Source organism: Rhineura floridana, chromosome 10 (assembly GCF_030035675.1).
Source record: "Rhineura floridana isolate rRhiFlo1 chromosome 10, rRhiFlo1.hap2, whole genome shotgun sequence".
Taxonomy (NCBI): domain Eukaryota; kingdom Metazoa; phylum Chordata; class Lepidosauria; order Squamata; family Rhineuridae; genus Rhineura; species Rhineura floridana.
The window spans coordinates 36,397,551-36,411,008 of NC_084489.1; the positions used below are offsets into that span (position 1 = coordinate 36,397,551).

Genomic DNA, 13,458 nt, shown 5'->3' on the forward strand with positions numbered 1-13,458 from the left:
GCCCACCTTGCTGCCCAATGGCTTCCCTAACTGAGCTGACGGAAGTGGTCTCGGAGGTATTGTTGAGATCCCCCAGACTATTAGTACTGGGGGATGTCAACATCCATGCCGAGGCTTCTTTGTCTGGGGCGGCTCAGGACTTCATGGACGCCATGACAACCATGGGGCTGTCTCAACGTGTTAGTGGCCCAACACATACATCAGGGCATACTCTCGACCTTGTTTTTACTACTGGACATGGGGATAGTAATCTGGATGTGGGGAGTCTTACATCTCTCCCTTTGTCATGGTCAGATCACTGCTTGCTGAAGTTTAGACTTTCAGTGGCCTTTTCCCTCTGCAAGGGTGGGGGACCTATTAAAATGGTCCGCCCCCGGAGACTAATGAATCCTGATGCTTTTCAAAGGGCTCTGGGGGATTTTCCGGCTGATAGGACTGGCGCTCCTGTCGAAGCCCTGGCTAATCTGTGGAATGCAGAGATGACCCGGGCAGTGGACACGATCGCTCCTGCGCGCCCTCTCCTTTGTAGAGCTCATACAGCTCCTTGGTATACTCCGGAGCTAAGAGCGATGAAGCAAGATAGGAGACAGCTTGAGCGGAGATGGAGACGAACTCCCGACGAATGCAATTATGCGCTGGTTTGTGCTTCTACCAAGCGGTATGTAGGTGCAGTGAGGGCGGCGAAGAAACAACATTTCGCTACCACTATTAAGTCATCTCTCTCCCGCCCAGCGGAGCTTTTTAGAGTTGTCCGAGGGCTACTCCACCCTGGCCCACAGGACATGGTAGATACATCGGTAGCCCGCTGTAATGAGTTTGCTAAGCACTTCCAGCATAAGATCTTATGCATTCGTCGGGACCTAGATTCCCATTTTATGACAGTTAGTCCTAATGAGGTGTCTGGAACACAGTCTAGTCATGTTTTGTTGGATGAGTTTCAGTCGGTTCAGTTCGAGGACGTGGACAAGGTGCTTGGACAGGTACGTGCAACCACTTCGGTACTTGATCCTTGCCCCTCTTGGCTTATAAAAACTAGCAAGGATGGAACAGCTGGCTGGGCCAAGGAAGTGATAAATGCCTCTTTACGAGAGGGAGTGGTCCCTGGCTGTCTGAAAGAAGTGGCGGTGAGACCACTCCTGAAAAAACCTTCCTTGGACCCAGAGGACTTTAACTATAGACCAGTGGCAAATGTTCCATTCTTGGGCAAGGTCTTGGAACGAGTGGTTGCTGACCAGCTCCAGGTGCTATTGGATGAAACCGATTATCTAGATCCATTTCAGTCGTGTTTCAGACCTGGTTTTGGCACTGAGACAGCCTTGGTCGCCCTGTGTGATGACCTATATCGGGAGAGAGACAGAGGGAGTGTAACTCTGTTGATTCTCCTTGATCTCTCAGCGGCTTTTGATACCATCGACCATGGTATCCTTCTGGAGAGACTTGCGGAGTTGGGTGTTGGAGGCACTGCTTGGCAGTGGTTCCGCTCCTACTTGGCGGGCCGTCTCCAGAAGATAATACTTGGGGAACATTGCTCGACCCCTTGGGTTCTCCAATATGGGGTCCCGCAGGGTTCGGTCTTGTCTCCCATGCTTTTTAATATCTATATGAAGCCGTTGGGTGCAGTCATCAGGAGTTTTGGAGTGCGTTGTCATCAGTACGCTGATGACACGCAGCTCTACTTCTCCTTTTCATCTTCTTCAGGTGAGGCGGTCGATGTGCTGAACCATTGTCTGGACGCGACAATAGACTGGATGAGAACTAACAAACTGAGACTCAATCCTGATAAGACTGAGATGCTGCTGGTGGATGGTTTCTCTGGTCAGATGGTGGATACATACTCTGTCCTGGACGGGGTTACACTCCCCCTAAAGGATCAGGTTCGTAGTTTGGGAGTCGTTTTAGACTCTTCCCTATCACTCGAGGCCCATATAGCCTCGGTGGCACGGAATGCGTTCTACCAACTTCAGTTGGTAGCCCAGCTACGTCCCTATCTGCGTAAGGAGGACCTTACATCAGTGGTTCATGCTCTGGTAACCTCACGTTTGGACTACTGCAACGCGCTCTACGTAGGGCTACCTCTGAAGACGGTTCGGAAGCTACAGCTAGTGCAAAATACGGCGGCCAGACTGCTAACAAGAACTAAGCGGTCTGAGCATATAACACCTGTTCGGCTCACCTGCACTGGCTTCCAATATGCTACCAGGCCAGATTCAAAGTGTTGGTATTAACCTATAAAGCCTTATACGGCGCGGGACCACGATACCTGCAGGAACGCTTCTCCCGTTATGAACCGGCTCGTACACTACGGTCTACTACGAAGGCCTTCCTCCGGGTCCCGACCCATAGGGAGGCCCGGAGGGTAGTAACAAGATCTAGGGCCTTCTCAGTGGTGGCCCCCGAATTGTGGAATAGTCTCCCCGAGGAGGTACGCCTGGCACCGACACTATTATCTTTTCGGCGCCAGGTTAAAACCTTTCTCTTCTCTGAGGCATTTTAATCTAAGTTATTTATGTAAATGTTGTAATTGGTATTTTAGATGATGTACTTTTATATTTGTTATATTGATCTTGTAATTTTATTATTGTATATGTTTCTATGTTTGCCGCCCAGAGAGCTGTTTGCTAGTCGGGCGGGATATAAGCTGAATAAAATAAATAAAAATAAATAAAATTTGAATTTTCCCCGTTCCAAAAAGTTTGGCAACCCCTGGGTTAATGTACTTCACTTATTTCAAATGATATTTTGGGGTGGTCCTCTTTGATGTTAATATTGTATTACCTTAAAATGTAGTTGTTAGCCCTGCTGCTTTGGGGAGGGGGTGTTCTGCTCATTCTCCTGAGTGGGCCCCTCGACCTTCTGCCCTACGTCCTTCCCTAATGGCGGCTCTGAAGGGTCCTGAAACTTTTAATAGTTGTGTAAAAGAGGATTTCCACAAGTATACCATTACTTATCTGAATTACCAGAAGTTCAAGCTTTTTATGCAATTACTAAAGGTACAGGAGTCTTGTCTTTCTCTGCATTGGGTCATCCTATAGTGAAGTTGGAGCTGAAGGATGGTGAGTGTGGCAGAGATGCCTAAATGAGGGCCTGCATATTTTTGAAGATGGTTGGTATGTATTTCTGTGCACAGAGATCCCTTTGAATGCACTGTGTATTTACTGGAAAGTCTAAAATTCGTTTTAGAGCATGGGAGAGCGAAGGACCATAAATATATTAAGCATGCAGCCATTTTAAATATTCATATGTAATAAAGAAAATGGTAACCCATTTGTACTATTTATATTTGAATTTTGCCTCAAGGGGAATGTAAGAGGTAGTTGAGCTGTGGTTTATTGTTTCATCATACACGGTTTCTTTCCAGCAAAATGTTCCCACCTTACGTTCCTTTGATAGGAAAAATGGGTCTCCTTTGAAAAAATGGTTGCCTGCAGAGCTTATGCCATTTGGATTGCCACAATTCAAGACACATTAACAGAGGGTAGCAATCATAAAAAAAAGGCTTCTGCATATTCAAAGCCATTTATACGTCCATATGAGAATCAACTATTTGGGCTAGGGTTTTTAACCATTTATGCCTGGGTGTTTCCCAACACATGACAGACCGTGAGGAACATCTTGAGGTTGTTTCATGGAAACAAAGCTTCAGGGCACCAAGTTAGAAAGGCAAGGGAAAGAGCCATCCTCTCATTCAGCCTACTAAGCAATCACTCAAATTGCAAAGCAAGACTGGCTTTTTCCACACTTTGTTGGGCTTGGTTTGTGTGTGTGTGTGAGCTGTTTCCTAGTGACTGTATTTGCAGCAGAAGCTAATGGCTCTAGCCATCTGAAACAAAAGGCAATTGGTAGACAAAATCCCCCTTCTCCCCCCTCCCTGCCTCAGCCTCCTCTCTCATTGTTTCAGTGCATGGCATGACAAAGTATCTATTTCCAGTGCTGTGTGTGCTAGTTTCCCAAGCCCTGCATGTGTGCCTTTCAACATATAATGGAAAGCAGACTAAACTCAGTCGAGACTAAACTCAGTCATTATAGCTGAGAATTAGACACTTTTTAATATACATATTAACAACTTTAAAAGCAACAGGAGGTGTGGTAGATTTGCCACATTTCACAGCATGCCCATTTGTGCCTGTCACAAGCCTGTGAATGCAGCCTTGCATTAATGCAGAATAGGTGTTTAATAGAAAGAAAAAATAAACTTTGCTATCCACTTCCTATAGTAGCAGTCCTTAGTTTATGCTATTGTTAAGCACCCCACAAGTCCTGAAGATGGCCCAAGTATCTGTACAAATAAGCACTTAACAGTGACTTTTAATAAAATTTAAATTCTGTTTAGGGTTCCTCAGATTAAAAGGTTGCTTTAAAACAAAGAAATTTACATGTTAAACAAAAATATTTACTCTTTAGCTTACAGATTTATTTTAAGCAAATTCGCACAGTAATCAAAAAGACATTAGCTGAAAGAACAGCAAAAATAGCAGTACACAGTCAAATCCCTTGAGATGAATTTTCATTAAAAAAAACACTTGAAAGTGAGAAATTGCTTCAAAGTTGTCACTTTCAAGCAGTGATAAGGGAATTAGAGATTGCTTTCTGGCCATTGTCTTGTCTGATAAGATCTACATCAAAGCAACCTGCTACAATTTTGTCTTCAAATTAACTGTGCATGAATAATACACCATCTTGTTTAAAGTAGAGCTGAATTGTATCTCCTCATTCCATGAATGTATGCTTTTTGAGACAAGGGATGATAATCACTAGCAACATACCCATCAAGCTTTTAAAAAGTGAATGGTGCTTGTGCTATGTATTGTATACAATGAACAATTTATGGCTGGAGAAATAGAGCTGCTCTAGATGTTGTAGTCACTATAAGGACTAGCACCCCAGTGGTAAATGTCATACTCCCCATCCTCACTCTATGAGCTGAGGCCATTTTTATTTACATGGATCAGAATCTGGAAAACTTGCTGTATGGTGGTGCCAGCTCATAGGATGAATTCTATTAAATGACACAGCCAGCACATGGAAGTTGGCTGTGAGGTGTTTTTTTTCATGAGTCACTGAAATCTAAAAGTATATCAAATTGGCGATGTTGGAAGATAGTTTAAAAATGGAATCGTGTGTGAAGACAATGAAGAGGCTAACCCATGTTGTCAAAAGACTCAGTTCAGACATGATGCTCAACTAAGTGTTGCTTAAAGCCCCCAAAAGATGGTTTGAGCTTACAACCATACAGACAAATCATAAGTAAGAGCTTCATTTCTGCTTTCAGTTTCCTTCTGCTCAGCATTCTGGCTATAGTGCAGGAACCTCTGAAGGCTGAGATTGGTCACAGTTGTGCCTATGGGCTACCTTCTCCCACATGAACCTGCCTGAATATTAAGAGGCCCTTGTGCCCTTCCCCAGTTCTGCTGTCTGAAGCAATGCAAAGCATCCTCTGTTGTGACATCTAAAATTTTGAATAGTCTCCTTAGGGAGGCTTTCCTTGCACTTTTCAGCAACAGGTAAATTTTATTATTTATATTTATTTATGTTTTTATTTTATTTTATTATTTTTGATTGTTTTTTTTAACCTGGCTTTTATTTTCTTTGCTTTTGGCTTCTGTTTTTTTGTATTATATTGGTTATTGCTTCAAATTAATGGAAATTGCTCTGAGATGCTTTACCTTGAAGTGGGATAGATAAATAATCTAAATAAATAACTGGCTTCTCATTTCATACATTATGGCAAACTATGGTTTGCAGCCAAATGTGACCCATAGTTTCTTATTCTGGTTTGTTTGTTTTATTTACCATTAAAGGCATTTTATAAACATCATTTTAGGACAGAACCAATCCAAGGCAGCTTCCAGCAATCTGCAAGACATAACAAATTTAAAACAAAAAACACAACCATTAATAAATAACAGTATCCAGTGATAACATTAAAACATTCAGCCCAGTAAAACCCTAAAACCACAAGAATAGCTAAAGATAAAACAGCATCAAAATGCAGTATTCCAGTTAAAGTATTTTATCATGAGAATCTAGCAATAAACGGGTACGTTTTTAAGGCCTGCAGTGATGGAGCATGACTTACTGCTATAGATATGGAATTCACAGCTTATACCATCAGCTGCAGCTGCTTACAAATCATTACTTGACAAGATGTCTTAACTGAACCAAAGTATTGGCCCAAGGTATTGTGCCATAGGTTGCTAATAGCACAAGATGTGACAAGTATTCTCCAAATATTTTAAGATAATTCTCTGTCAAAAAAGTTGAGACAGTAAAAGAACTAACACATAATATTCTGGTATGGTATGGATTTCCATTTAGGGCTGCAAACATTAGCTAATGTAAGCCGTAGATTTAAGCCCATTAAAGCTTCAGTCAAATAATTAGGGGGCTAAGATTGCGTCAGAGAGCCAGTGTGGTGTAGTGGTTAAGGCGTTGGACTACAACCTGGGAGACCGGGGTTCTAATCCCCACACAGCCATGAAACGCACTGGGTGACCTTGGGCCAGTCACTGCCTCTTAGCCTCAGAGGGAGGCAATGGTAAACCCCCTCTGAATACCGCTTACCATCAAAACCCTATTCATAGGGTCGCCCATAAATCGGAATCGACTTGAAGGCAGTCCATTTTTACAAGATTGCATCAAGCACTGATTATTTTTCTGAGTAACTGTAACAGGCATTAAAGAGAGTGTTTGTGGTATTTAAAAATTCTTGCCAATCTCTTTCCTAAAATGCTTGAGTTAGGAAGTATATTTTACCTGAAGTACGATTGGCTCTGTTGCCAGGGTAGTGCAAGAGTATTGGACTGGATTTGGGAGACCAGGATTCAAATCCCCACTCAACAACAAAGCTCATTAGGTTACCATGGGCCAGTTACCATCTCTTAGCATAACCTACCTCACAGGGTTGTTGTAAGGATAAAATGGGGAAAGGAGAACCATGTACACCACCTTGATTTCCCTGGAGGAGAATTGGGGTATAAATATAATAAATAAAATAGTTTGTTAAGAGACTGTGAGTTTTCACTATTAAAGTAGATTCCAATATTTTCCCCACCAATTCTTCCATCATTCTCCTTTCACACTTATTACTGAGCTACAGTAGGTCTACACTGGATGGCTTTCTTTCATTAAAAAGGCATCGTTTAGCTGATGAGACAGCATTTCTGTTTTGTCATGCTAACCAGTTTGGCGAATGGCTGTTGCTCAGTAGAGTGAATCCTTTGTTTATAGGAGATCCCATGTTCAGCCCCTGGCGTATGTTACAACATGTGCTCTTGGGAACCTGAGTGTGTGAATTTGCCACCCTCATGTCCCATGAAACACACCTCCTTGAGAGGAGGGGATCTTTTGCTAGGGATAAAAACAAGCGCTTTGCCCTGAAATGTGCTTAAATGGTGTATATATTTAACCCAAGAAATGCAGGTCCAAACCAAAATAAAGCAAAGCTTGATTTTTATTGAGAGAAAGAGTAGGAAAGCATTACAGAATTACTTGGGTGCGTGGCAGCATTTATCATTAATATCCTAACCCATTCATAACTTTAAACTAAAGAAATCAAAGGACCCTATTACTATAAGAGGTGAAAGGTGGGAAAGATTACCTATCCTATGCCCAGAATGGGCGGTTGAATACAGCTGAAGCTATGCGGAAGAGCTCTGATCCAAAACCAGGGAGGAATCTCTTGGTCTCAAGGTTTTGTACCGAGACCCAGATTCTCCCCGGTTCTGTCCCTGCAGTCCTTGATGCGTTCCTTGAGAGCGTAGTACACGTGTGTCGGAGCTCTGATGTTCCTCAGCCCCCCTTCCTCTTTCTTCCTCTCTTCCCTTCTTTCTACCTTCAAGCCTCGGTTTTAAAATACTTTTTTTCCTCTCTCCCCCTCCTGCCAAGGAGGGTATGAAAGTCTGGTGATGTTGTGTATGTGTGTGTGTATCTCTAACTGACCCTGAAAACTAAGCTCCTAACAAACAAACAATGGGATTCACTGTGGTGAGGGAAATATGCCAAAGGAACAAGATAACAATTATGCAGAACATTTATGCTGTAGCTTTAGTTTGAGTTTGTATCTTAATTTCTACCCTTGTTACTCTTCGCACAAAACCTCGTGGGAAAGCATCACTAGCCATACCATTAGGTGTGGGGTGTGGGGTGGGAATTGTAGTTTAGCAGGCTCCATGGCCCTGCCTCGTAACACGTCTCTACTTAAAAGGATCAGGTAGCAAGTGATGGGAAAGGCCTTTATATGCCTAAGAGCCTGAAGAACTGCTTGTCAGACAGATACGGCAATACTGGGCTAGACATGGGCCTGCCCTTCCCTTAGGCAGGGTGAGGAGCCACTTCTGGCTGCCAATTTTGGGTCTCATGAAAATTGTTATTTCTTGTTCTGTTTTTACTGCTAGGGAAAGAGGTTACTGTGGAATTTTCTGCTTAAGGTGCCAAAATAACTTGATCAGCCTTGGGTACTATGTACCATGATGGAAGCACCATTTTACTACTTCACTTCAGGCAGCAAAATGTCTTGGTAAATGGAGAAATACTCTGGCCTGGTATAAGGCACGTTCTTATGATCTTATCATCTTTTTTCTTTTAGGATGGCGCTGGCACCTCCTAGTTATTGTTTTGTTGCATTTCCACCACATGCTAAAGATGACCTTGTAGTAGTTGGAAAAAATTCTGCACGGCCCAGGGATGAGGTACAGGAGGTTGTTTACTTTGCTGCTGCTACTCATGATCTGGGATGCAAAGTTGAGGTAAACAAAAGCTTTATTTATTACTTTGTTTCTGGGTTTGACAAAGGGCATTTTTGTCAGACGTAACATAGACTGTTATAGTCAACATTTTAAAATGTTGTGGTTCACTGTTGTCCTTAACTAGATGCACCTCCGGATCCATTGATTTGATATAGTTTGCACTGTAAGTCCTTTAACAGAGATTAGCACCGCTATATTATTCCCCACCTTCGGAAGCCACTCTGAGCCTTTTGGATTAGGGCAGGAGACGCACATCCACGCAAGGGGCCAGAGCAGGTCTCCTGCATTTCTGTAAACCAATTTATGGCTACGCTACAAATGTTCCTTCCCCTGTTATGTGCAAATGTAGAAGAAGAATCCCCAAATTCCTTGCAGACAGTTGCATGTGCGGCTTGATTTGATCTCTGATGGAGCGTTGGCTTGTCTTTTGGGAGAGTTTAAAGCTGCATGTTTTGATCACTAAATGTAAAATGTCCAGTCTTCTAGCAATCTTGGGCTACAGGTGCACCAAATTTCAGACTGCAGTCTGTTGTGGAAGTTCCATAATAATTGTGGTCCCCAGAAGAATTGATCAGTAAAGTCCAGGTTATTTTATATAATATTGAAGGGGATTTAAAGAATATCGCAAACCTATATATCTACACATCTGTTGCAGTACATTGCAGACAAAAGCTATTCCTCTGTTAAATTCTCTTTCTTGTTGTTAAATTGTTTTGTTTATGTTTGCCGCTCGGGGCTTCTTCAGGAGGAAGGGGAGGACATAGCTTCTAATTCATCAGGATAGGGTTAAATGGCACCACATGCCTCAGATGGAAATGTGGTGAATCTCTGGTGCTGTGAAGATGATTTATGTGTTTGTTCTACACATTGTGGAGATAACTTCTCCTTCAGGAGCTACATACACCCAAACAGGCAATAATAAATATTTTGTGGTCATTACTAAGAACATATTTTTTATAAAAATGTAAAGACCACATCCAATGTTAAAACATAACGATCTAAAAAGCTTTTTGTGCTTACTAGTTGACAATGCATTTACCCACAGTAACAGTACATTTCTTTGTCTTGACCTTGGATGAAATAAATAGTCTGAGAATTATCATTTTTTGCAACTACGGTACATAGCAATTAGAAATTCCTAACACACACACCCCTGTGCAAAATCACCATAGACTGACTTGTGGAGCTGTTTAATCTCTTCACTCTGCCAAATTCCAAAGCAAAGCAATAAAACATATATTAAAAAAAATCTTTTGCCAAAGCCAAGCACAACACTATTCTTAGGGCATGAACCTCTCATTCAAAATACAACATGTGAACTGCTTGATACTTATCCAGAGTGTGTTGAAGCCAAATATCACAGCTGTATAACTGATACCCATGCAGAGCCCACAGTTCCTGCTGCAACTTACAACCAATTACCTATGCTGTTAGTCAGCCATGGAATTCAGAGTATAAATAGGCTCTGAGAAAATGTCTAACTTCTGGAATATAAGGTTAAGTCAAGCTGTTATGGTTCCCAGATTTGGGAGATCTGATACAAAAGGGACAGAGATGTTCAATAGAGCAAACCAGGCTGCTTCAAGCTTGTACTCGATAGCTGTGGTGGGGAGAGAAGAGTGACTGGAGTAACAGGCAGGTTATGTAGGAGCACAAAGGCTGTATAGGCTAATGCAGCAGGATTGGTAATTTATGAGAGGAGAACAGAGTCTGATACCACACTTCTTGCATATCTCTAAACCTAATTGCCAATAGGGAGGGGATGATCTTTGTAGATACTGCACTCAGTAGTATAGCGGCAAATTCAGAAGTGCAGGGTCCCTTCATGTTAGTCATAGCCATGCCCCCTCCCCTTTTTTGCTGTGGGGTTGAGAATGAGATCCTTGTTAATGCCTTCTCCCACATTAGACATCCTTAGGAGACAATAAACATGAAAGGGGAGAGTGTTAGCTATTGAAAAGAATCTTCTCAGTGGCTGACTCACCCTCCTGTCATTCTGATTGGCTCCAGTCAGCAGCAGAGGTCAAGGAAGTATGTTAAAATATGTTAGTGACTAAGACACTCCCCTTTTATGCTGTTGGCTCACAGGATGCTGGAGACACAGGGACCCTACTCCCCAAAAAGTAAAGGGTCTAAGACCTCCCGACACCCTGGACTACACCCCTGACTGCACTTGGGAGAGAACACTGGCAAAGTACAGTGTTTTTTCACCTCAGGTCTAATTGGTGGAGATGGAGAGTGTGTTTGGCCCCTCCCAATTTTTGCATTGACCACACCCACTACTGGGATGCTTTTTTCAGGCTGAAAAAGATCCCTAATCCCTGCTCTAAAGCTGCTTATGTACTTCATGCTGGCATAGTACCTAACACTACAAATGCTGCATTGTTGATGTGTTTGGGAACCAGAACCAGAAAGTATTGGTGCCAGCTAAGATGAAATTTTTGAGCATTAAAAGTGTAGAAGGAAGACAGGGCAATGAAGCTTTATTTTTTAATTTTTTTTAAGAAACACTCGTATAATCTCAGAAAGAACATGTATTCATATTTATGGAATTAGTGCAGAAATACTAACTTTGGCTCAAAAATACCTTGCAGTTGTCAACCAGGAGACGCAAGTCCAAGACATTATTTTTGTTTTCATAATGAAAAGCACTGACTGTTCAGTTTCTACTGGACTTTGAATTCAGCCACTGCCAGTCTAACACTGAGTCAAACTGCAGTTTGTTATACAAAGACATTAGTGAGAAAAGCAGTATACTCTCTTTCTGATGAAAGATTGTCCCAGAATCAACAAAAAAGAGATCCCTATACACTTGCTTTTCTGCTCCCTTTATAAAAGCATTTTAAAGCATTTGAACATATATGCTTATTAGAGGAAAAAACTTGCTTATCCTTACCAGCTATGTCTTTAATAAAAAACATCTGATATAAAATCAATCTGATTTCTTGTAATTTTTTTTTTGCTGCAAATGCATTTATTGCTCTTCTGCCACTGCTGCTGCTTTTTGTTGAAATCTAACAGACATGTTTAGTCTTCTGTAAAAATATTTATATTTATTAAATTTATATCCACCCTACTTCCCCTGCCTTTATTTTATTTTCCCCTGGTATCTGGTAACCTTTGTGTAACCATGGTCAGCTTTGCACCTAGACCCAAGTAACATCTGAATCTGGAAAGGGATCGTCTGAGGTATACTATCTAAAACTTGCCTACTTACCTGTGGCAATCAAAAAATCTTTCTATGGTGACATATCAATATGATAATGCTGTACTTTTTGTGGTGAAATGCAATCTGGTTCAGTGAGGTCTTTTCCTCCTTCTGTATAGTGTACATACATTGAGATTGACCAGGTACCCAAGACTAACGCTGTTGCTCTGAGCAGACCTTCCTGGCAATGGGGGGCAGAAATGGGAGCAAATGAACATGGAGTCTTCATTACTAATGAAGCTATTATCACCAAAGAACCAGCTTCTGAATCCGAAGCTCTCCTAGGAATGGATCTTGTCAGGTGGGTGATTAATGACCACACTATGGATCAGCTGTATGGCATATTAAATGTTCTGAATCAGTTAACACTGGTACAAAATGTCAATAATTTAGAATTGATTATCCAACTATTTATGTACAGACCATGCAAGACATTTTAGTGTAAACTCTACTTCTGGTAACATTGTTGCTTGAAAACCAAGTACCACTGTTGCATTTCCCCCCAATTAATATGTGAACAGTCCATATTAGCATCATATGTGGTGTATCCTTTTGACTTAAGAGTCTGGGAATGGTGAGCATTGTACATAAACTTTGCTAATTCATTAAAATAGATAGCAGCTGAGTGTTCCTATGACCACCGCCTGCTACTGTATTTCTCTCATCACCTTATTCATCTTCCATATTTGAAGAAGCCGGGGTTGGGAAGAAATGTGAGCACTTGTGTCTGCTTAACTCACTCTGACTGGTTTCTAGAGCAGACATGAGTCTGCTTTTACTTTTGTGGCTTGTTCCAAGAATCCTCCTAGACCACAATTGACCTGCAAGCTGTCTGTTATGACAGGCTGTCATACTGGAGCCAGTTTAGGCTGGCTTAATTATTTGTTCCAACAGACATTTATATTATTGCCTGTCCTTCACCATGAGGTCTCAGAGTGGGCTACAACAGTTTTAAAAAGACAATATTAAAATTGGTTTAAACAAAATTGTAGTCTCTAAGGTCCCATCTGTATTAACAATCTAAAGCAGTATCATACCACTTTAAACTGTCACGGCTTCCCCACGAGAAACCTGGGAACTATAGTTTAAGGGTGCTGAGAGCTGATAGATTGCTGTTCCCCTCACAGAGCCACAGTTCTGAGTGACTTAACAATCAAGTCCTCTTCCCAGGGAACTCTGGGAATTGTAGCTTTGTGAGGGGAATAGGGGGTCTCCTAACAATTCTCAATCCTAAAACTACAGTTCCCAAGTTTCCATGGCTGTTTAAAGTGGTATAATACTGTTTTAAATGTATAGTGTAGGTGGGGCCTAAGCAGCGTATAGTGAGGTTGCAAAAGATAAAATTTTAGTAGTGTCGTATAATGGTTAGAGTGTTGGACTATGGTCTGGGAGACCAGAGTTCAAATCCCCACTTGGCCATGAAGTCTGCTGGGTGACCTTGGACCAGACACTGTCTCTCAGCCTAACCTACCTCACAGGGTTGTTGTGAGGATAAAATAAAATGGG

At 41.8% G+C, this 13,458-nt stretch overlaps 1 protein-coding gene across 1 annotated transcript in view; it reads left to right on the forward strand.

Annotated features, from left to right (window-relative positions):
• Positions 1-13,458, forward strand: part of SCRN1 (secernin 1) — a 39,507-nt gene that overhangs the window by 5,429 nt on the left and 20,620 nt on the right. Inside the window, exons 2-3 of the mRNA XM_061585897.1 lie at positions 8,585-8,744; positions 12,072-12,253. Coding sequence (XP_061441881.1) covers positions 8,586-8,744; positions 12,072-12,253 — 341 coding nt within the window. The 5' untranslated portion in view covers position 8,585. The remainder of the gene's footprint in view (positions 1-8,584; positions 8,745-12,071; positions 12,254-13,458) is intronic.